At 47.4% G+C, this 23648-nt stretch overlaps 1 protein-coding gene across 3 annotated transcripts in view; it reads right to left on the bottom strand.

Moving 5' to 3' along the window:
• Window positions 1-23648, bottom strand: part of ninl (ninein-like) — a 61243-nt gene that overhangs the window by 4873 nt on the left and 32722 nt on the right. Inside the window, exons 1-14 of one of the 3 annotated variants that reach the window (XM_078281611.1) lie at window positions 20490-20542; window positions 19598-19666; window positions 18493-18617; window positions 17327-17407; window positions 16551-16696; window positions 15861-15998; window positions 13276-14358; window positions 8087-8191; window positions 6831-6900; window positions 5975-6142; window positions 4832-4948; window positions 3843-3989; window positions 965-1123; window positions 351-422 (exon numbers count right to left, since the gene is read on the bottom strand). In XM_078281611.1, the coding sequence (XP_078137737.1) occupies window positions 351-422; window positions 965-1123; window positions 3843-3989; window positions 4832-4948; window positions 5975-6142; window positions 6831-6900; window positions 8087-8191; window positions 13276-14358; window positions 15861-15998; window positions 16551-16696; window positions 17327-17407; window positions 18493-18617; window positions 19598-19666; window positions 20490-20499 (2490 nt within the window). In that variant the 5' untranslated portion in view covers window positions 20500-20542. Of the gene's footprint in view, window positions 1-350; window positions 423-964; window positions 1124-3842; window positions 3990-4831; window positions 4949-5974; window positions 6143-6830; window positions 6901-8086; window positions 8192-13275; window positions 14359-15860; window positions 15999-16550; window positions 16697-17326; window positions 17408-18492; window positions 18618-19597; window positions 19667-20489; window positions 20543-23648 lie in introns of those variants that run through there. The other 2 variants (XM_078281609.1, XM_078281610.1) reach the window with 2 other exon arrangements.

Below are 23648 nucleotides of genomic sequence, written 5' to 3' on the forward strand. Positions count from 1 at the left end.
ATAATCAGGACTTTTATCATCGTAAAACACACTTCATTCAAAGTGGACAGAAACTAAATAAAACTATCAAAAGCCGTCTTGGGTCATCTTTCCACTGTTCCAACAATCACCACTCTGGTTTGGTTGAAATAAACCCTTAATTCACCCATTTACATGTGGAGATATGCTGGCTCTATACACGCTAAAAGTCCTGATTATTTACATGGAGTCTGGTGGAGATATGCTGGCTCTATACACGCTAAAAGTCCTGATTATTTACATGGGGTTTGGTTTTGGTGAGATAGATATATATATAAATAAAATATGGGTATCAGTGTTTAGTATCAGATGGTTGTGTTTTCCGTCCCGACCTGATCCTGAGCCTGCGTCCGCTCCGTCTCCAGTTGGGTCAGTTTGGTTTTCAGGTTCTGCTGCTCCGACAGCTGAAACATCAAGCTTCAGTTATCTGGGGTCACGTTTAGACTTGGGAATCCAAATATGGACTAGAGTACTAAAAGTACAAGTAATCTTACCAAAAAATGACTTTGGTAGGAGTTAAAGTCTGTCTGTGTGTGTGTGTGTCTGTCTGTGTGTGTGTGTGTGTGTGTGTGTGTGTGTGTTCGTGTCTATTCGTGTGTGTGTTCGTGTCTGTTCATGTGTGTGTGTGTGTGTGTGTGTGTGTGTGTGTGTGTGTGTGTTCGTGTGTGTGTGTGTGTGTGTGTGTGTGTGTGTGTGTGTGTGTGTGTGTGTGTGTGTGTGTGTGTGTCTGTGTTCGTGTGTGTGTGTGTGTCCGTTTTGATCCCGGTTGGTGTGTGGTACCTGGTGTTGGAGCTCCTGGTTCTGGACTCTGAGCGCGTGTGTGTGTGTGTTGTGTGTGTGTGTGTGTGTGTGTGTGTGTGCGTGTGTGTCTGTGTGTCTGTGTTCATGTGTCTGTGTTCATGTGTGTGTGTGTGTGTGTCCGTTTTGACCGGTTGGTGTGTGGTACCTGGTGTTGGAGCTCCTGGTTCTGGACTCTGAGCGTGTGTGTCTCTTCCTGCAGAGTGACGGAGGTCTGATCCTCCTGCTCCTCCTGCTCCTCCAGAGCGTGACGCAGCTCCTCGTTCTCCCTCAGCAGCGTCCTAACGCTGCTCTCCAACTCCTCCACCTGGAAAACACCACACGGGACGCTGGGAACGTTGTTTAAAGCCTAACTCTCGCCAAAATGCAACCTCTTTCTGTGAATGTACCTGAGTCAAACGTTCGTTTAAAAGCATATTTAGGAGGGAAACGCCACTTTTAAGATGGACCGTATTCTGGTTTTTGGGTCAAATGGCCTTCTGAATGGGAGAGCTAGGGGCGCTACGATGCTAGCCTCAAAATATCTATGTTTAAACCACTAAGAAGGCTCGACACAACATGAGACTTTGCTCCAAGTATCACCAGGTTCTACACCTTAACCACAGCACTGACAACATCTAGTTGTCTAGTTGTCTAGTCGTTTCTCCTTTCTGGTTCATTTTCCCCGCTTTCTTCAATGTTTTTGTCGCCCACCCTCTGACGAAAACGTTGAAAAAAGGGCGACGAAAACGTTGAAAAAAGGCGACGAAAATGTTGGAAAACGCGAAAAACATTGAAAAAAAGGCGACGAAAGCGTTGGAGAAAAAGCGCGAAAAGCGTTGGAGAAAAGCGACAACGTTGGAGAAAAAGCGACGAAAATGTTGGAAAAAAGGCTGACGAAAATGTTGGAAAAAAGCGACAAAAATGTTGGAAAAAGCGGCGAAAGCGTTGGAAAAAGGCGACAAAAATGTTGGAAAAAAGGCGTAGCGTTGGAAAAAAAGCGGCGAAAAGCGTTGAAAAAAGCGACAGCGTTGAAAAAAGCGGCAGACGTTGAAAAAAGGCGACAAAAATGTTGGAAAAAGGCGACGAAAAAGTTGGAAAAAGGCTACGAAAACGTTGGAAAAAAGGCGACAAAAATGTTGGAAAAAAGGCGACGAAAAAAGTTGGAAAAAAGCTGACGAAAACGTTGGAAAAAAGGCGACAAAAAATGTTGGAAAAAAAGGCGACGAAAAAGTTGGGAAAAAGGCGACGAAAACGTTGGAAAAAAGGCGACAAAAAGCGTTGGAAAAAAGCGACAACGTTGGAAAAAAGGCGACAAAAAACGTTGGAAAAAGGCGACAAAATGTTGGAAAAAGGCGACAACGTTGAAAAAAGGCGACAAAAATGTTGGAAAAAAGGCGACGAAAACGTTGGGAAAAAAAGGCGACGAAAAATGTTGACAAAAAGGCGACGAAAAATGTTGGAAAAAGGCGACGTAAACGTTGGAAAAAAGCGACTAGCGTTGAAAAAAGGCGACCAACGTTGGAAAAAAGGCGATCAGCGTTGGAAAAAAGCGACAGAAACGTTGAAAAAAGGCGGCAGCGTTGGAAAAAAAGGCGACAAAAACGTTGGAAAAAAGCGACGAAAAAAGTTGGAAAAAGCGACAAAACGTTGGAAAAAGCGACGAAAAGCGTTGGAAAAAAGGCGAAAACGTTGGAAAAAGGCGACAAAACGTTGGAAAAAAGCGACAGCGTTGGAAAAAGCGACAAAAAGCGTTGGAAAAAAGCTGACGAAAAATGTTGGAAAAAGCGCGACAGCGTTGAAAAAAAGGCTGACAAAAATGTTGGAAAAAAAGGCGACAGCGTTGGAAAAAGGCGACGAAAATGTTGACAAAAGCGACAAAAAATGTTGGAAAAAAGGCGGCGAAAGCGTTGGAAAAAAAGCGGCAGCGTTGAAAAAAAGCGACGCAACGTTGGAAAAAGCGACAACGTTGGAAAAAGGCGGACAACGTTGAAAAAAAAGCGACAGCGTTGGAAAAAAGGCGACAAAAAGCGTTGGAAAAAAGCGACGAAAAAAGTTGGAAAAAAGCGGCCAAACGTTGGGAAAAAAGGCGACAAAAAGCGTTGGAAAAAAGACGACGCAACGTTGGAAAAAGGCGCAACGTTGGAAAAAAGGCGACCCAACGTTGGAAAAAAGGCGACAACGTTGAAAAAGCGGCTAAAACGTTGGAAAAAAAGCGATAAGCGTTGAAAAAAGGCGGCGAAAAAGCGTTGAAAAAAGGCCGACGAAAATGTTGAAAAAAGGCAACGAAAACGTTGAAAAAAGAGCGACAAACGTTGACAAAAGGCGACGAAAATGTTGAAAAAAGGCGACGAAAACGTTGACAAAAACGTTGACAAAAGGCGACGAAAATGTTGAAAAAAGGCGACGAAAATGTTGAAAAAAGGCGACGAAAACGTTGGAAAAAGGCGACGAAAATGTTGGAAAAAGGGCGACGAAAACGTTGAAAAAAAGGCGACGAAAACGTTGAAAAAAAGGGCGACGAAAATGTTGAAAAAAGCGACGAAAATGTTGAAAAAAGGGCGACGAAAATGTTGAGAAAAGCAACGAAAATGTTGGAAAAAGGCGACGAAAATGTTGAAAAAAGGCGACGAAAATGTTGGAAAAAAGCGACGAAAATGTTGGAAAAAAGGCGACGAAAAACGTTGAAAAAAGGCGACAAACGTTGAAAAAAGGCGACGAAAATGTTGAAAAAAGACGACGAAAATGTTGGAAAAAAGCAACGAAAATGTTGGAAAAAAGCAACGAAAATGTTGGAAAAAAGCAACGAAAACGTTGGAAAAAAGCAATGAAAACGTTGACAAAAGGGCTTTTTTTTACGTTTTTTCTAAAGTTTTTATCTTTTTTTGTCGTTTTGTTTTTACGTTTTCAGCGTTTATTTCGACGTCCCATATTTTCTGTTAAAAAAACGTTGAAAACGTTTAAAATTTGACCCGAGGACGACATGAGGGGTTAATAGTTTTTACAAGCTGGAGAATTAAAACTATCATTCAGAGGTATGTGAAGACCTTGCTCTGAGCATCCTGCAGCTTCCTGTGCAGCGAGGTCACTTCCTGGGCGTGGCCGAGTTTCTCCTGACCAACGGCGTGGAGCTGAGAGCGAAGCAGCTCCGCCTCCGACTCCACGAAGAGCAGCGACTGCTGCAGCTTCTCCACCTGACGAGACAAACACCACAGTTAGGCTACATTTACATCACTACGTTCCCCCCTCTCATTCCCCCTGCTCTGGTGTCCCCCCTCTCATTCCCCCTGCTCTGGTGTCTCCCCCTCTCATTCCCCCTGCTCTGGTGTTCCCCCCTCTCATTCCCCCTGCTCTGGTGTTCCCCCTCTCATTCTCCCTGCTCTGGTGTCCCCCCCCTCTCATTCCCCCTGCTCTGGTGTCCCCCCTCTCATTCCCCCTGCTCTGGTGTCCCCCCCCTCTCATTCTCCCCCTCTCATTCCCCCTGCTCTGGTGTCTCCCCCTCTCATTCCCCCCTCTCATTCCCCCTGCTCTGGTGTCCCCCCCCTCTCATTCTCCCCTCTCATTCCCCCTGCTCTGGTGTTCCCCCCTCTCATTCCCCCTGCTCTGGTGTTTCCCCTCTCATTCCCCCTGCTCTGGTGTTCCCCCCTCTCATTCCCCCTGCTCTGGTGTTCCCCCCTCTCATTCCCCCTGCTCTGGTGTTCCTCCTCTCATTCCCCCTGCTCTGGTGCTCCCCCCTCTCATTCCCCCTGCTCTGGTGTTCCCCCTCTCATTCCCCCTGCTCTGGTGTTTCCCTGCATGTCATTCCCCCTCTCTCCTCTCATGTCTTCATCTGTCCTATGGAAATAAAGGCCTAAAATGGCTTTTTTTTAATCATAGTAGGGTATGTCGGAAAAAGTCTACAGTGTGTAGAGAGAGAGAGACACATAGAGAGAGAGAGAGAGAGAGAGAGAGAGAGAGAGAGAGACAGAGAGAGAGAGACAGTGTGTCTGTGTCTCCTCTCTCTCTAAAAGTGAAAGATGGCGTCGTTTTGAAGCACCTTCTCCTTGAAGGCGCTGAGCTCTCTCTCCAGCAGCTGCCTCTCCTGCGTCCAGACGGCCTGCAGCTGCAGCTTCTCTCTCTCCTGCTGCAACGCCGCGTCCTGCAGCTGACGCACCTGAAACCACAAACACATCAGAGCATGTTCTGTTCTCTCTCTCTCTCTCTCTCTCTCTCTCTCTCTCTCTCTATGTGTCTCTCTCTCTCTCTCTGTGAGTCTCTCTCTCTCTCTCTCTCTCTCTCTCTCTCTCTCTCTGAGTCTCTCTGAGTGTGTCTCTGTCTCTCTCTCTGTGTGTCTCTCTCTGTCTCTCTCTCTCTCCGTCTCTCTCTCTCTCTCTCTGTGTGTCTCTCTCTCTCTCTCTCTCTCTCTCTCTCTCTCTCTCTCTCTCTCTCTCTCTCTCTCTCTCTCTCTCTCTCTCTCTCTCTCTCTCTCTCTCTCTCTCTCTGTGTGTGTGTCTCTCTCTCTCTCTCTCTCTCTCTCTCTCTCTCTCTGTCTCTCTCTCTCTCTCTCTCTCTCTGTGTGTCTCTCTCTGTCTCTCTCTCTCTCTCTCTCTCTCTCTCTCTCTCTGTGTGTCTCTCTCTCTGAGTCTCTCTCTCTCTCTCTCTCTCTCTCTCTCTGATTGATGACATCCGAAGAGTCTCAGAAAGAGAAATATGCTGGCTCTATACACGTTAAAAGTACTAAAAGTCCTGATTATTTACATGGAGTCTGGTGGAAATATGCTGGCTCTATACACGCTAAAAGTCCTGATTATTTACATGGAGTCTGGTGGAGATATGCTGGCTCTATACACGCTAAAAGTCCTGATTATTTACATGGAGTCTGGTGGAGATATGCTGGCTCTATACACGCTAAAAGTCCTGATTATTTACATGGAGTCTGGTGGAAATATGCTGGCTCTATACACGCTAAAAGTCCTGATTATTTACATGGAGTCTGGTGGGTTTGGTGATGGTGATTTCGGGGCTGTTTCATGTTAAACTAAAAGGATCTTACTCTTTAATTAAAAGGTCTATCTCTGTAGGGATCCTTTCATAATCTCTCTCTCTCTCTCTCTCTCTCTCTGATTGATGACATCCGAAGAGTCTCAGAAACGCGATGAAAGACACAAACAGCAACGCAAACGTCGGTCACTTTGCTCACCGTAGTTCCCTCCTCCTCCCGCTCCTTGGAGACGGTCGCCAGGCGCTCCCGCAGCATCCGGAGCGACTCCTGGTCTCCACGGAGACGGGCGTTCAACTCGGCGTTGTCGTTGCTCAGCTGCAGGTTCCTGCCGCTCAGATCCAGAACCTCCTCACGATACCTGGAGTTCTGCAGAAGCACAGAGGAAGAGAAGAAACAGAGTTTAACAGTCGTTCCTTTCTTCCTCCCTGCAGAGATCAGAAGTCACTCTAGCTGAGAGTGTCTGTCTGTCTGTCTGTGTCTGTCTGTCTGTCTGTCTGTCTGTCTGTCTCTCTAGCTGTGTTGAGAACGGTCCCTCTGTAGTGTTTATAAAGAGTGAACTATAGAGGGAAGGACCAAACCAGATTCCAGACGCTGAACTGAGAACACATCGTAGAGTCAGTAGATGAGCCGGTTGTTTGGGTGACGGAGGCATTAAATATCACAAACAGACACACACACACACACACACACACACATAGATACACACGAACACACACAGACACAAACACATAGATACACATGAACACACACAGACACAAACACGCAGACACACACACACACACACACACACACACACACACACACACACACACACACAGATACACACACACACGAACACACACACACACACACACACACACACACACACACACACACACACACACACACGGTTAAGTTTAAGAAAAAGATGGTTTGGATTCAAACACTCCAGAGGAACGAACACACGTTTCCTGGGTGAAAGTCTTATAACTATGTTAGATTATGGGAGATTTTGTGTTATTTTGCGTGGCTTCTGGCCGTAGCCGTCTCCCTTCTAGCCACAACCGTGTCTCACCTCTTTGTGCAGCCTCTCCTCTTCTTCTCTGCTCCTCTCGTGTTCTTGCTCCATCTCCTCCAGTTTCCTCCTGGCAGAAGAAGCAGCATATTTATTTATTTTATCACCATCACCAAACTCCACCAGACTCCATGTAAATAATCAGGACTTTTATCATCGTAAAACACACTTCATTCAAAGTGGACAGAAACTAAATCAAACTACCAAAAGCCGTCTTGGTTCATCTTTCCACTGTTCCAACAATCACCACTCTGGTTTGGTTGAAATAAACCCTTAATTCACCCATTTACATGTGGAGATATGCTGGCTCTATACACGCTTAAAGTCCTGATTATTTACATGGAGTCTGGTGGAAATATGCTGGCTCTATACATACTAAAAGTCCTGATTATTTACATGGAGTCTGGTGGAGATATGCTGGCTCTATACACGCTAAAAGTCCTGATTATTTACATGGAGTCTGGTGGAAATATGCTGGCTCTATACACGCTAAAAGTCCTGATTATTTACATGGAGTCTGGTGGAAATATGCTGGCTCTATACACGCTAAAAGTACTGATTATTTACATGGAGTCTGGTGTAGTTTGGTGATGGTGATTTCGGGGCTGTTTCATGTTAAACTAAAAGGATCTTACTCTTTAACTAAAAGGTCTATCTCTGTAGGGATCCTTTCATAATGTTGTCAGACACTTAGAATAATAATCTGAGTCTGTCAGCAGCAACAACAGAACTTTTAGTGGACTCTGACTGACGCTGAACATTTGGATTTTTAAACAAAAAGGATCTTACTCTTTAACAAAAAAGGAATAGTTGTTCCCATCAGTCACTTAGACACAAAAACATGGGAACATAGGGTCCAGGTTGACAAATACCAAACTTATCCTTCACACACACACACACACACACACACACACACACACTCTTTGTGGGGACCCGTCATTAACATAATGCATTCCCTAGCCCCTTACCCTAACCTTAACCATCACCACTAAATGCCTAACCTTAACCCTTACCCTCACCCTAACCAGAACCTCATTCTAACCCTAATCCTAAAACCAGGTCTTAACCCTCAAACAGACCTTTAACCTTGGGGGGTCCAGCACTTTGGCCCCACAAAGCTGTGCAGACCCCACAAGTATACTGGACTCCTGGTTTTTGGACCCTACAAATATAGTTAAACAAGAAGACAGACAGACAGACAGACAGACACACACACACCTAACAATGAAAAGTCAGGGATCTGCACATTTTCTCACCTCTTGTTGGTGACTTCGTCCTCCAGGTTGTGGACTTCCTGTTGCAGGACGGTCAGTCGCTCCTGAAGAGCTCCGTTCTCCAAACGAACTTCCTCCAGCTGAGTCCTGCAGCCAACAAACAACACGAGGAGTCACGACTCTCTGAGAAATGATACGGAAATATCAGGAGACTAAAAACCTGAAGCAGTTCTTATTTTATATGTTTGTGTGTGTATGTACTGTATGCACCAATCACAGAGGTAGGGCTACTACTGTGGCAATTAACTCCTTTCTGATTCTGATTCACAAACTGTTGTGAATGGAGATTGAGTTTCTAAAGATCAGCTGGCTGAAGGCTTCAGTCTGCTTCAAACAAAGTGCACGTAAGACCGTAAACATCTCAGATTCATGCAGAGTTGGAAAGTAACAACTAGTTACTGTAATTGAGCAGTATTTTGTACTTTTTAATAGTACTGTCAGTTAAACGCGTTATTAACGGCGTTAACGCAAACCCATTTTAACGGCGTCATGTTTTTATCGTGAGATTAACGTTCTTTTGGCCTAGCACACCGGATCTAGCTAGACCGGAAACAGAACAACAGGCACGCTGCACACGTTTAGGCTCGCGAGCCGGCCAAAGAGTAGCAGGCTAACGTCACGTTTTGAGTGGATGGCGAGCACGAGACGCTGAAATGGATGCCGATAAGAGTCTGAATGGAAAGTTTACTTTTGAAAAGTGTGTGTGTTTTGTAGTTGTGAACTGAGCTCTCATCGCAGCACGAAATACCACTTGATGGCCAAGCACGCAGCTAATGGCCAAGCACGCAGCTGATGGCCAAGCACGCAGCTGATGGCCAAGCACGCAGCCGATGGCCAAGCACGCAGCCAATGGCCAAGCACGCAGCCAATGGCCAAGCACGCAGCTAATGGCCAAGCACGCGGCTGATGGCCAAGCACGCAGCTGATGGCCACGCACGCAGCTAATGGCCAAGCACACAGCTGATGGCCAAACACGCATGCCAAACACGCAGCAATGGCCAAGCACACGGCTGATGGCCACACGCAGCTAATGGCCAAGCACGCAGCTAATGGCCAAGCACGCAGCCAATGGCCAAGCAATGGGCAAACACGCAGCTAATGGCCAAGCACGCTGATGGCCAAGACGCAGCTAATGGCCACGCACGCAGCCAATGGCCAAGCACGCAGCCAATGGCCAAAGCACGCTGAGCACACGGCTAGCACACGGCTGATGGCCAAGCACGCAGCTAATGGCCAAGCACGCAGCTAATGGCCACAGCTATGGCCCAGCCACATGGCCAACACACAGCTGATGGCCAAGCACGCAGCTAATGGCCACACAGCTGGCCAGCACACGGCCAAGCACACAGCTGATGGCCAAGCACACAGCTGATGGCCACGCAGCTAATGGCCACACACAGCTGATGGCCAAGCACACAGCTGATGGCTAGCACACCCAGCTGATGGCCACACGCAGCTGATGGCCAAGCACGCAGCTAATGGCCAAGCACACAGCTGATGGCCAAGCACACAGCTGATGGCCAAGCACGCAGCTAATGGCCAAGCACGCAGCTAATGGCCAAGCACGCAGCCAATGGCCACACAGCCAATGGCTAAAGCACGCAGCTGATGGCCAAGCACAGCATGCTAAACCCAGCTAATGGCTCACGCAGCTGATGGCCAAGCACGCAGCCAATGGCCAAGCACGCAGCCAATGGCCAAGCACACGGCTGATGGCCAAGCACGCAGCTAATGGCCAAGCACGCAGCTAATGGCCAAGCACGCAGCTAATGGCCAAGCACACAGCTAATGGCCAAGCACACAGCTGATGGCCAAGCACACAGCTGATGGCCAAGCACACAGCTGATGGCCAAGCACACAGCTGATGGCCAAGCACACAGCTGATGGCCAAGCACGCAGCTAATGGCCAAGCACGCAGCTGATGGCCAAGCACACAGCTGATGGCCAAGCACACGGCTGATGGCCAAGCACGCAGCTGATGGCCAAGCACGCAGCCAATGGCCAAGCACACAGCCGATGGCCAAGCATACAGCTGATGGCCAAGCACGCGGCTGATGGCCAAGCACACGGCTGATGGCCAAGCACACAGTGAGAGACGGCAGTATATGCCAATGTGCAATTAATTGCGAGTTAACTATGACATTAATGCGATTAATCGTGATTCAATATTTGAATCGTTTGACAGCACTAGTGTTTAACCCTTGTGTTGTCTTCCTGTCGACCGTGCAACTTTTAGTTTTTCTGGATCAACATTTTAAACTAAAACATTTTGTTCCTATGTTTTGGTCGTCTTTTTCTAAACTTTTGTCACTTTTTCTCTGATCTTTTTGTCAAATATTTCTGCGCTTTTTTTCAACGTTCTTTTATTTATTTTTTTCAAATGATATCACATTGAATAAAACGCCCAAATTCAGTGAAAGTAGTGAACTGATCATGTATTGTACTTGTGAAGAGCGTCGTACGGAACCATCCAAACCAAACCCAAATGTTCTGTTTATTTAAAGCAAACTGAGGCCTTAAATCTGAACAGAACAAATTAATCTTCATCCTGTCGAACAGAGTTTGTTTTATAATGAAAACAAGATGCATCAAAGCAGAATTAAAGCCTAACTCTCGCCAAAATGCCACCTAGGGTCTTTTTGTGAAGGTACCTGAGTCAAACGTTCGTTTAAAAGCATATTTAGGACGGAAACGCCACTTTTAAGATGGACCGTATTCTGGATTTTTGGGTCAAATGGCCTTTTGAATGGGAGAGCTAGGGGCGCTACGATGCTAACCTCAAAATATCTATGTTTAAACCACTAAGAAGGCTCGACACAACATGAGACTTTGCTCCAAGTATCACCAGGTTCTACATCTTAACCACAGCACTGACAACATCTAGTTGTCTAGTTGTCTAGTCGTTTCTCCTTTCTGGTTCATTTTCCCCGCTTTCTTCAATGTTTTTGTCGCCCACCCTCTGACGAAAATGTTGACAAAAGGGCGACGAAAACGTTGACAAAAGGCGACGAAAATGTTGGAAAAAAAGCAACGAAAACATTGAAAAAGGGTGACGAAAACGTTGACAAAAGGGCGACGAAAATGTTGGAAAAAGGGCGACGAAAACGTTGAAAAAGGCGACGAAAACGTTGAAAAAAGGGCGACGAAAACATTGAAAAAGGCGACGAAAACATTGACAAAAGGGCGACGAAAACATTGACAGAAAACATTGACAAAAGGGCGACGAAAACGTTGACAAAAGGGCGACACAAATGTTGACAAAAGGGCGACGAAAACATTGACAAAAGGGCGACGAAAACATTGACAAAAGGGCGACGAAAACATTGACAAAAGGGCGACGAAAACATTGACAAAAGGGCGACGAAAACGTTGACAAAAGGGCGACGAAAACGATGACAAAAGGGCGACACAAATGTTGACAAAAGGGGCGACACAAATGTTGACAAAAGGGCGACACAAATGTTGAAAAAGGGCGACACAAATGTTGACAAAAGGGCGACAAACGTTGACAAAAGGGCGACGAAAACGTTGACAAAAAGGGCGACGAAAACGTTGACAAAAGGGGCGACGAAAACGTTGACAAAAGGGCGACACAAATGTTGACAAAAGGGCGACACAAATGTTGACAAAAGGGCGACACAAATGTTGACAAAAGGGCGACACAAATATTGACAAAAGGGCGACGAAAACATTGACAAAAGGGCGACGAAAACATTGACAAAAGGGCGACGAAAACATTGACAAAAGGGCGACAACGTTGACAAAGAGGGCGGCAACGTTGACAAAAGGGGCGACGAAAACGTTGACAAAAGGGCGACCCAAACGTTGACAAAGGGACGACAAAACGTTGACAAAAGGGCTGACAAAAATGTTGAAAAAAGGCAACAAATGTTGAAAAAGAGCGACTAGAAACGTTGACAAAAAGGGCTAGTCGAAAAACGTTGAAAAAGGGCGACTGAAAACGTTGACAAAAGGCCATTTGACCCAAAAACCAGAATACGGTCCATCTTAAAAGTGGCGTTTCCGTCCTACGTATGCTTTTAAACGAACGTTTGACTCGGGTACATTCACACAAAGACCCTAGGTTGCATTTTGGCGAGAGTTAGGCTTCAAACATTTGAGTTTAAGTTTCAGCGCTGAGAGAAAAACAAACAAAGACAACGTGACACAGAGACAACAAGCCATTCACAGTGTGTCATGCGTTTGTCATTCGGTTAGCGATGAGGTTGAAGAGTTAAAGCATTCCAGACAGAGCCAGTCGGCCGCGGTGCATTGTGGGGGATGATTGTGAGCGTTTCATTCCGTTAGCAGAGTGTCTACCTGTTGGGAAGAGACGCATGATTGATGCAGTTAGTCATTTAAATACTCAGACGGGAGTTAGGCTGCGTCTGGGATCACTCACTCGTTCACTTCTCCCTACATGGTCATTTCCTCTGCTCCAACAGTTACGTTATTATAGTTTTCTGACATCCCCCCCCCCCCTTACCTACAAAACCATTAATGTGCAGGCTGTATTGTTTAGGGATTTACGTTATTTGTTTGCTAGGTGGCAGAAATCTGCAGTGCATTAAGGTATAGTTTTAACGTTGAAGTGCATTGTGGGAATCAATAAGTGGCTCCACGCAGAGATTACGCCGTAGCCTACGTTAGTGGACTGAAGTTTATACGTGTGTGTGTGTGTGTGTGTGTGTGTGTGTGTGTGTGTGTGTGTGTCTCTGTGTGTGTGTGTGTGTGTGGATCTCAGCAGGGCCGGTGTGTGTGTGTGTGTGTGTGTGTGTGTGTGTGTGTGTGTCGATCTCAGCAGGGCCGGTGTGTCTGTGTGTGTGCGTGTGTGTGTGTCACCTCGATGTGTAGTTACATTTTTCGAGAGGTGACATCAGACTACGGCGTAGGCTCGGTATCTCCACGTAGCCACGATTCAACACAGAAGCATAAATCATACTTAAGCCACGTGGAATTATTTTAACACACACACACACACACACACTTAAGGATGACACCCCTGCTCTACATTAATGCTGTAATCAGTGTAAAAGACACCTGCCAAACACTAAACATCTTTTCTGGGAGAAACAGTGAACGTGAATAGCGACTCATCCCAGACACAGCCTTAGTCATGATTCAGATCCAGTGGTTTGGGATCTCTGAGTCGGTCTCATGCTCCTACAAACCTGTGCGGACTGGCCGGGTCCATCACGTCCTCCAGAGCCAGAACCAGCCGCTCCAGCTCCATCAGCTGCTGCGTCATCTTCTTCTTCTCTTCTTCAAAGTCTCGCTCCCGCTGGTCCCGGGAGTCCTGCAGGTCACCACGCTTCGCTTCGAGGGAACTTACTTGCCGTAAGAGATTGTCGGCGTCCGCCACTTCGGCCCGGAGCCGATCCACCTGGCCGGTTTTGGAGTTGAGCTGCGTCCGGAGCTCCAGGACCAGGTCTGCTGTGTCGTTGAGCTGGGCGCTGAGTTCTCCCAGATGTTCTCTGAGCGTCGAGATCTCTGCCTCCATCTCCACGATCTGGCTGGCGAGCTGGTCGGCCAGACGGGCGTAGCTGGCGTTCTCCTGGCTCAGACGGCAGACCTCTTCCTTCTCGTCGCGCAGACAGCACTGGACCCGCGTCAGAGCCTCCTGCAGACGCCGCTCGCCGCTCCGACACTTGTCCGACTCCTCTGAGACGCCATCCAGCTGCAGCTGCAAGGTGTCCACGGCCATCGCCTGCTCCTTCAGATCCTGTATCAGCCGAGCGCGGTCTGTCTTCAGCGAGTCTAGCTCCGCTGCCCGTTTGGCGAGACAGTCCTGCAGAGTCTGCAGCTCGGCCCTCAGGGCGTACAGCACCTGCTCTCGGGCTCCGAGCTGCGCCTGCTGCTGGACAAAAGCGCCCGAGAGGCGGCTGTAGTTATCCTTCGCTGCCTCGCAGCCCTGCAGGATGCTGTCGGACGCCGCCCGCAGGTTTCCCAGCTCCTCATTCAGCCGACTCACCTGAAGCAGGAGCTCATCCTTCTCTGACGCCATACGTTTGTTTGAAAGCTTGTGAGACTCCAGGACGGCGAGCTGAGCGCACGCCTCCTCCAGGCGGGCTTCCAGCTCCGAACAGCGTCCGCGTGAAGCGTCGAGATCGTCCTCTAAGTGACCACAGCGCCCTCTGAGCTCCTGTAAAGCGGCCTCTGATTGGCTGATGTGCAGATGGGCGTTCTTCTCCAGCTGACGCAGACTCTCGGCATGCTGAAGCGTCACGTGAGAGAGCTGCTGCTCGGCGTCCTCCCTGCTCAGTGTTCATCACAGCGAGATGGAACTAGTTACTCAGCGATAATGAATAAATACACCTGCTGTTTGAGAGACGCTCACACTTCCGGTTAACGTTACTCATGCTGCACGTCACTCCGTTTTACAATACAATAATAATACATGTCATTTAGCTGAGAGGTCACACTCCTCTGGAGAAACTAGGGGTTAAGTGTCTTGCTCAGGGACACATTGGTTGATGTATCACAGCGGGAATCTAACCCAGGTCTCCCACACCAATGGCATGTGACATTTCCACTGCACCATCACCACCCTATTATTGGACCTCTCTCAGTTTTTGTTGCAGAATTAATCTTAAAGCGGCACCAATCAATGTTTTTAATATTTATCAATGAAGCAAATGACTGTTAAAGGACAAATCCGGCTCAAAATGAACCTAGGGGTTAATAACAGATGTGTACCCACTCTGACGTTCTCTGGGACGTGTTTTCATGCTAATCGAAGGTGTTTGTAGCTCGAAAGAAAAGATTATAAAGACAGTCTGTAAGAAATCTACTAAGAAATATTGTACTTTTTACTCCACTACATCCGTTACAGCTTTAGTTACTAGTTACTTTACACATTAAGATTACTGCACACAAAACACATGGGCTAACAGTAGCGTTATATGTGGAGTAGTAACTGTACGTACACACCGCCGCAGACTTGAGCTGCAAAGAAGCTCTGGCCGCCGGTCGAGGCCGCTTGTCTAAAAGTACGGGAAGCTGTTTGAGGCTTTGGCCGCTCTGACGTAGCAGCGTATATGTTCCTTCATTCTGCTCAAGCAGCCACTGCTGGCCGATACACTGACACTAGAAACCTTCATACATTACATATATAATGATGAATGTGTATTGGGTTGTTGGTGGCAGCGGTGTCCGTTAGCAGTTAGCTCCCTCGTTAGCCGCTGAACTGCAGCAGCGTGCAGGCAGAGCGAGCAGCCGCCAGCTGTTGATGCGTGCAGGACTTCACCGTGAGCGGACTGTTTAGAGACCATGTGACCTGCAGGTAACGTTAACTGGTCCCTGTACGCAGATATCATCAATGATAAGGAGCCCAGCAACGGCCATGATGAGCTCCTCCTCCTTTTTCTCTGAACTCATGTTTTGGTAGGAACATTTGCAGCTCCTTGCAGCTGAGAGAAGCTTCCATTGAAGATGAATGACTTGGTGTGTACGTACAGTAAGCACAACAAGCCCGAGACAAACGTGGCTAAAGCAGGGGAAACTAGGGGATTTAAAAAGATGTCAACTGTGATTTGTCAGTCCGTCGTATGTTCAGCTGATATGTCCTGTAAATAAACCATTTGCTGTCTGAATTATTCTGTTTTTACCTCTGTAAGAATAATTACTGAAGGACAGAAGAACATCAACAGCAGATGCCAAACTGTAGTGTAAATAACCATCTTCTGTGAATGTGTATCTGAACAAGCAGCCGTCCCTGTGCATGCTGGGTAACAGACGCTCTGATGTCACCACCCACCTGACCAGCATCAGATCCTGGTCCATCTTCAGCTTCAGCTCGGCCTCCAGCTGCTCCTTCTCAGCGCTCAGTCTCTGGACCAGGTTACCGATCTCTCGGGCAAAGTTCTGCTCCAGCTCCGCACGCTCCCGCTGCATCCTGGGAAAACACGTTCGAAAACAGTGAAACGCTGCTCACAAACTCTTTAAAAGGGTATTTTTTTCAACGTGGATCTTTGGATGTTTTTGTGTTTAAGTGACTAATGGGAACAACAATCTGGGCGTGTGTACTGGGCGAAACAAGCTGTAATGTTACCCTACAGGACTAATGTTCAGCAGCAGTTAGTAACAAGCTGTAATGTTACCCTACAGGACTAATGTTCAGCAGCAGTTAGAGTCACTAAAAGTTCTGTTGTTGCTGCTGACAGACTCAGATTATTTTATTGTTAAGTGTCTGACAACATTATGGTTTGGTTGAAATAAACCCTTAATTCACCCATTTACATGTGGAAATATGCTGGCTCTATACACGCTAAAAGTCCTGATTATTTACATGGAGTCTGGTGGAGATATGCTGGCTCTATACACGCTAAAAGTCCTGATTATTTACATGGAGTCTGGTGGGTTTGGTGATGGGGATTTCTAGGCTCTCTTAATACTGGACCGATTTCAAAGACTAGCAGCTGAACAGTCAGAGAACATGTTTCTTCACCTGCGCTCCTGCTCGTTGCTCCACCCTCCTCCTCCTCCTCCTCCTCCTCCTCCGCCATGTTGGATCTGAGTCTGCAGTTTCTCCTTCAGCTGCTTCACCTGCTGCTCCGCCTGAGCTTTCTGATCCTCCAGCTCACTGATCTCCATCTGACACACAGACCGATCCAAAATATGACCAAACAAAACAATAAATTAAAGTCTGGAAGTGCAATAACCTTGTGTCTGTGTGTGTGTGTGTGTGTGTGTGTCTCTCTGTGTGTGTGTGTGTGTGTGTCTCTGTGTGTGTGTGCGCGCGAGTGTGTCTGTGCCTGTGTGTGTGTGTCTCTGTGTTTGTGTGTGTGTGTGTGTGTGTGTGTCTGTGTGTGTGTGTGTGTGTGTGTGTGTGTGTGTGTCTGTGTGTGTGTGTCTGTGTGTGTCTCTGTGTGTCTGTGTGTCTCTGTGTGTGTGTGTGTGTGTGTGTGTGTGTGTGTGTGTGTGTGTGTGTGTGTGTGTGTGTGTGTGTGTGTGTGTGTGTCTCTGTGTGTGTGTGTGTGTGTGTGTGTGTGTGTGTGTGTGTGTGTGTGTGTTTGGATCCTTTCCTCTTTCTAAAATAGGAGGATTTTTCTTTACTTCTAATACTTTAACTACATTCTCCTGATGATACTCTCAGACTTTTACTGAAGTAACATTTTCACTGCAGGACTTTAACTGGAAACAGAGTATTATTACAGTGTTGTATCAGTACTTTTACTGAAGTAAAGGATCTGAATACCTCTTCCAGCTCTGTGTTATAGTTACCTTGAAGGCCTGAGAGATGTCTTTGCGCTCCACCTCCATGCTCTGCCTCATCACCTCCAGGCTGCGCTCGTAGTAGTTCACCTGCACGGAGGTTTAAAATGTATTTTAACACACAACGTAATCCTGAAAAAGGCAGATCTGGAGTCTAACCTCTACACTATAATAGGGTTGCACGATATGAGGAAGATATGTGATACACTTGTTTCTGTATTTATGGTTTATTCTCATTTATGTTCAAAGATATAGTACATAGTTTGTCGCCCCCATGAGGAAATCTAAGGAACGACAACAACACTGTCGGCGCGTCCACATTGTACAAGCCTTACGTGATCTTGCACCCCCCACTCCTTCCTGATTCTGATAACGTTGTTGAATATTACGATATAACTTCTGCTGCTTTCAGTATTCTGCTAAAATCCAACAAACTGCTTGTTGGATTTAATAAAAGGAAATCATCAGTCTATCCTGGAAAGGATCCCTACAGAGATAGACCTTTTAGTTCAAGAGTAAGATCCTTTTAGTTTAACATGAAACAGCCCTGAAATCCCCATCACCAAACTCCACCAGACTCCATGTAAATAATCAGGAAGCTAAAAGTCCTGATTATTTACATGGAGTCTGGTGGAGTTTGGTGATTTCGGGGCCGTTTCATTTTAAACTAAAATTACTTGAACATTGAATTGAATATAAAAGGCAGAACTGAATAAAGAATGAATTTTTCGTGATGTGTTTATTGTGCAGCTTGCAGTATAATGTGTGTGTTACCTGTGTCTCTGTGTGTGTGTGTGTGTGTGTGTGTGTGTGTGTCTGTGTGTGTCTCTGTGTGTGTGTGTGTGTGTGTGTGTGTGTGTGTGTGTGTGTGTGTGTGTGTGTATCTGTGTCTGTGTGTGTGTGTATGTGTGTCTGTCTCTGTGTGCGTGTCTCTGTGTCTCTGTGTGTGTGTGTGTGTGTGTCTCTGTGTGTGTGTGTGTGTGTGTGTGTGTGTGTGTGTGTGTGTGTCTCTGTGTGTGTGTGTCTCTGTGTGTGTGTGTGTGTGTCTCTCTGTGTGTGTGTCTCTCTGTGTGTGTGTGTCTCTGTGTGTGTGTGTGTGTGTGTGTGTGTGTGTGTGTGTGTGTGTGTGTGTGTGTGTCTCTGTGTGTGTGTGTCTCTGTGTGTGTGTGTGTTACCTGTGTCTCCAGCTTGATGTGCAGCTGCTGCAGCTCCTGGTTGTGTTTCTGCTTCAGCGTCTCCAGAGCCAGTTCAGTCTGAATACTGACAGCCGGCCCTGAGACGCCGTCCAGGGAACACAGAGCTGGAACACACAGAGAGAGAGAGAGAGACAGAGAGACAGAGAGAGAGACAGAGAGACAGAGACACAGAGAGAGAGAGAGAGAGAGAGAGACACAGAGAGAGAGAGAGAGAGAGAGAGAGAGAGAGACAGAGAGAGACAGAGAGAGAGAGAGACAGAGAGAGAGACAGAGAGAGAGAGAGAGAGAGAGAGAGAGAGACAGAGAGAGAGAGAGAGAGAGAGAGAGAGACAGAGACAGAGAGAGACAGAGAGAGACAGAGAGAGACAGAGAGAGAGAGAGAGAGAGAGAGACAGATAGAGACAGAGAGAGAGACAGAGAGAGAGAGAGAGAGAGAGAGAGACAGAGAGACAGAGAGACAGAGAGACAGAGAGAGACAGAGAGAGAGAGAGAGACAGAGAGAGAGAGAGAGAGAGAGAGCGAGAGAGACAGAGAGAGAGAGAGACACAGAGAGAGACAGAGAGAGAGAGAGCCAGAGAGACAGAGAGACAGAGAGAGAGAGAGACAGAGAGACAGAGAGAGAGAGATAAGTGCCTGACCTGGCCTTTACTTTAAAATGTTTTTTTTGCAGAACGTCTATGAAACTCATGTAGTTTGTTTTCTCTTTTTGTCGTGGATATATCCCTTGAATGCATCCTGCAGTCCCTTTTGTCTTGCTATCGCTGATATTTCACCTGTTCGCCAAACATTACTTATTATCTCCTTGTGAATGTCTGACACCGGTGCATTCATACTGTAATAGACGGGCCAGGCACGAAAGCTTGTCAGGCGTAGACACAGTAACTAAGGAGGGCGGGGCTTAGCGAAGGGTCAATTCTCCAGAGATAACAGACTCACTTGGTCATTAAGGAGATGTTTTGGTGGTTTGTGGCAATGTTTGGATTGATTGACAGGCGTCTCAGCCTATCACAGTCACTACAACCTCTGAGTGTGTGTGTGTGTGTGTGTGTGTGTGTGTGTGTGTGTGTGTGTGTGTGTCTCTCACCGGTTTTATCTGCTGGCTGCAGCTTCTTCCGGACCAGAGGAGACGAGCTGCGCTTCATCTCCGACTCGTCTGAACAAACAACAAACAAACAAAGTCACACACTATTAACACACACACACACACATACACACACACACACACACACACACACAGTAACACACACACAGTAACACACTGTCACACACTGTGACACACTGTCACACACTGTGACACACTAACACTGTGACACACTAACACTGTGACACACTGTTAACACACACACACACACACACACGCACGCACGCACAGTAACACACGCTGTCACACACACTGTCACACACTAACACACACTGTGACACACACACTAACACACACTGTGACACACACTGTGACACACACACTAACACACACTGTCACACACAAACACACTGTAACACACTGTAACACTGACACACTGTAACACACTGTAACACTGACACACTGTAACACACTGTAACACACTGTAACACACTGTAACACACTGTAACACACTGTAACACACTGTAACACACTGTAACACACTGTAACACACTGTAACACTGACACACACTGTAACACACTGTAACACACTGTAACACACTGTAAAACACTGTAAAACACTGTAACACTGACACACTGTAACACTGACACACTGTAACACTGACACACTGTAACACTGACACACTGTAACACACTGTAACACACTGTAACACTGACACACTGTAACACTGACACACTGTAACACACTGTAACACACTGTAACACACTGTAACACTGTCACATGGAGAATCTGAGGCAGCAGCTCAGACTGTTTCTGGAAAAACAACTTTAAACTAAAGAATTAAATCAGGAAACTGAGATTTATAGAAAATCTTAAAACAGAAAACAGACTCACTGTGAGACATGATGCGACTGAACACTGACACTGCACAGCTGGGAGGAAGTGTGTGTGTGTGTGTGTGTGTGTGTGTGTGTGTGTGGGGGGTGTGTGTGTGGGGGTGTGTCCATCATCTACCTGAACAGATTAAACCTGCTTGGCAGATACTGCCTTCCTGCACAGTTTCTACTCCCAGCTTGTTATTTTCTTTGTTTAAAAATATCTTATCTTAACTACACAAACTACTGCTACTTTAGGTATATTTTGATGCTGATACTTCTGTACTTTCACTGAAGAGTTTGAGTGGTGTTTTTACTCCTAACAGAGTATTTGTACTAGAGCTGTAAGTCAGACAAGGCCCGAGCCCGACAAGTACATTTAGACTGACAGCTTTTTAAAAGCCTGAACCCGTTTCCAGCCCGACTGAACAACAGGCCGTCTATCAGCAGTGATTACAGAGAATATAGCGCTGACACGTGCTTCACACCGCGAGCCGGCACACGGGCGCCACTCGGCGGATGTGACGTCATGGAATTGCTGTAACTGTTTATACCCGCGCTGGTGGTCGTGACACTAGCTGCAGTCTTCTCCTGAACAGAGGGGGCGCTACTGAGGAAAGGCTACCGACGTTGCTCTTTCTACGGACTAGAAGAAAAAGGTAAACAACGGCAGAACTGGCAGCAGCATTGACGTCAACGCTTGGATCTGATTGGATGAGCTACTTGGTGGGATCAAGCCTTTCATTCACCATAAAGAGCTCATCTTAACCCAGGACGTTAACCAGAGAGACCTGCAGGCACTCAGAGTCCTGGCGTCACGTTAACCTCGAGCTCGTCCATGCTTACCGTTTCCCCTTTGTCGCGCGTTACAAACCCAGCTTGGGAACGGCCAGTATAATTCACGCATCACATCGACAGGATTCAAAAGTGCGTGCGCGCACACACACACACACACACACACACACACACACACACACACACAGCTCTTTTGCCTTTTTAACGGAGGCTATCGGCCACTTGGAAGTTGGAACAAAGAAATGAAATGAGTCCTCCAGAGACCTGCCTCCGTTTCACCTCCTCAGCATCCAGTTACACGCTAATCAGAACGTATCAGCTGACCGCTCACTTACCACGCAACCTGGAGCACAAGCCCGAGCCCGCTAAAATCACAGAAATTAAGACTGAACCCAACAATGCAGTAAAAAGATCTTCCACCTCCGCTGTCAGATTTCTCTACGCCCCTAAACTGTGGCTCTCACCGTCTCTGGATATTAGGATTAAAAGCTCTCTCTGTATTTTTATATCTGAAGATCTCTCTATTTGGAGTTAGTTTATAAGCTTTATATCATGTTGTTATTCTGTTAGTGTTTATGTATTTATCTTTAACATTTGATTTCACTACTGTTGCTCAGTTTGTTTTAGGTTCTTTGTATTTTATTTATTTCCTTTTTATGTTTTGAGAGTCTATTGTACAGCAGGTGTGTGTGTAGTTGTGTGTAGTTGTGTGTGTAGTTGTGTGTGTGGGTGCGTGTAGTTGTGTGTGTAGGTGTGTGTAGGTGTGTGTGTAGGTGCGTGTAGTTGTGTGTGTAGGTGTGTGTGTGTGTAGGTGCGTGTAGTTGTGTGTGTAGGTGCGTGTGTAGGTGCGTGTAGTTGTGTGTGTAGGTGTGTGTGTGTAGGTGCGTGTAGTTGTGTGTGTAGGTGTGTGTGTAGGTGCGTGTAGTTGTGTGTGTAGGTGTGTGTAGGTGCGTGTAGGTGCGTGTAGGTGTGTGTAGGTGTGTGTAGTAGTGCGTAGTAGTGTAGTTGTGTGTGTGTAGGTGCGTGTAGTTGTGTGTGTGTAGGTGCGTGTAGGTGTTGTGTGTAGGTGCGTGTGTGTGTAGGTGCGTGTGTAGGTGTGTGTGTGTAGTGCGTGTGTGTGTAGGTGCGTGTGTTGTGTGTGTAGGTACTGTAGGTAGTGTGTAGGTGCGTGTGTGTGTGTAGTGCGTGCGTATGTGTAGTGCGTGTAGTATGCGTGTAGTGTGTGCAGGTGCGTGTAGGTGCGTGTGTAGGTGCGTGTGGTAGTGTGCAGGTGCGTGTAGTGTGTGAGTGCGTGCAGATGTGTGTAGGGTGTGTGTAGCAGTGCGTGTAGGTGCGTGCAGTAGTGTGTGTGTAGAGTGCGTGTAGGTGCGTGTAGTAGTGTGTGCGTGTGTGTAGTGCGTGTGTAGTGTGTGTGTGTAGGTGCGTGTGTAGGTGTGTGTGGGAGTGCGTGTGTAGAGGTGTGTGTAGGGTGTGTGTGTAGAGTGCGTGTAGGTGTGTGTGCAGGTGCGTGTGAGGTGCGTGTAGGTGTGTGTGTAGCAGTGCGTGTAGGTGTGTAGGTGTGTAGCTGTGTGTGTAGGTGCGCTGTAGCCGTGTGTGTAGGTGCGTGTGTAGCGTGCAGGTGCGTGGCTTTGTGTGGGCAGTGTGTGTAGTGCGTATGTAGGGTGCGTGTGTAGGTGTGTGCAGGCGCTGTAGGTGTAGGTGTGCAGTGCTGTGTAGGGTGTGCGTGTAGGCGTGCGTGTAGTCGTGTGTGTGTAGAGGTGCGTGTAGTTTTGTGTGCAGGTGCCCGAGTGTGGGTGTAGGTGCTGCGCAGGCGCGCGTGCAGTTTTGTGTAGCAGGCGCGCAGCCTGCAGGCGTGCGCTGTAGCATGTGCGTGCAGTGCGCGTAGTAGTGTGTGTGCAGTGCGTGCAGAGTCGTGGTGTGTAGGCGCCAGAGTGCGTGTAGTCTGTGTGTGCGTAGAGTGCGTGGTCAGGTGTGTAGGTACGCGTGCGTGCAGTGCGTAGTCAGTGTGTGTAGGTGCGTAGTAGTGCGTGTGCAGGTGCGTAGTGCGTGCGCGCGTAGCTGTGTGTGTAGGTGTGTGTGCGTGCAGGCGTGTAGGTGCGTGTAGGCGCGTGTGCAGTGCGTGTAGTTTGTGCAGTGCAGTGCGTGTAGTGCGCGTAGTTTGTGTGTGCAGAGTGCGTGCGTAGTGTGTGTAGGTGCCGCAGTAGTTTTGTGTGTAGGCGCGCAGCAGCTTGCGTGTAGGCGCGCGCAGTGCCTGTGCGTAGTGTAGGTGCTGTAGGTAGCGTGCAGAGGCGCGTAGTCAGTGTAGGTGCGTGTGAGTCAGTGTGTGTGAGGTGCGCGTGTAGGCGTGCGTGTAGTTGTGTGTGTAGGTGCGTGTGTAGGTGCG

Source organism: Sander vitreus, chromosome 23 (assembly GCF_031162955.1).
Source record: "Sander vitreus isolate 19-12246 chromosome 23, sanVit1, whole genome shotgun sequence".
Classification (NCBI taxonomy): domain Eukaryota; kingdom Metazoa; phylum Chordata; class Actinopteri; order Perciformes; family Percidae; genus Sander; species Sander vitreus.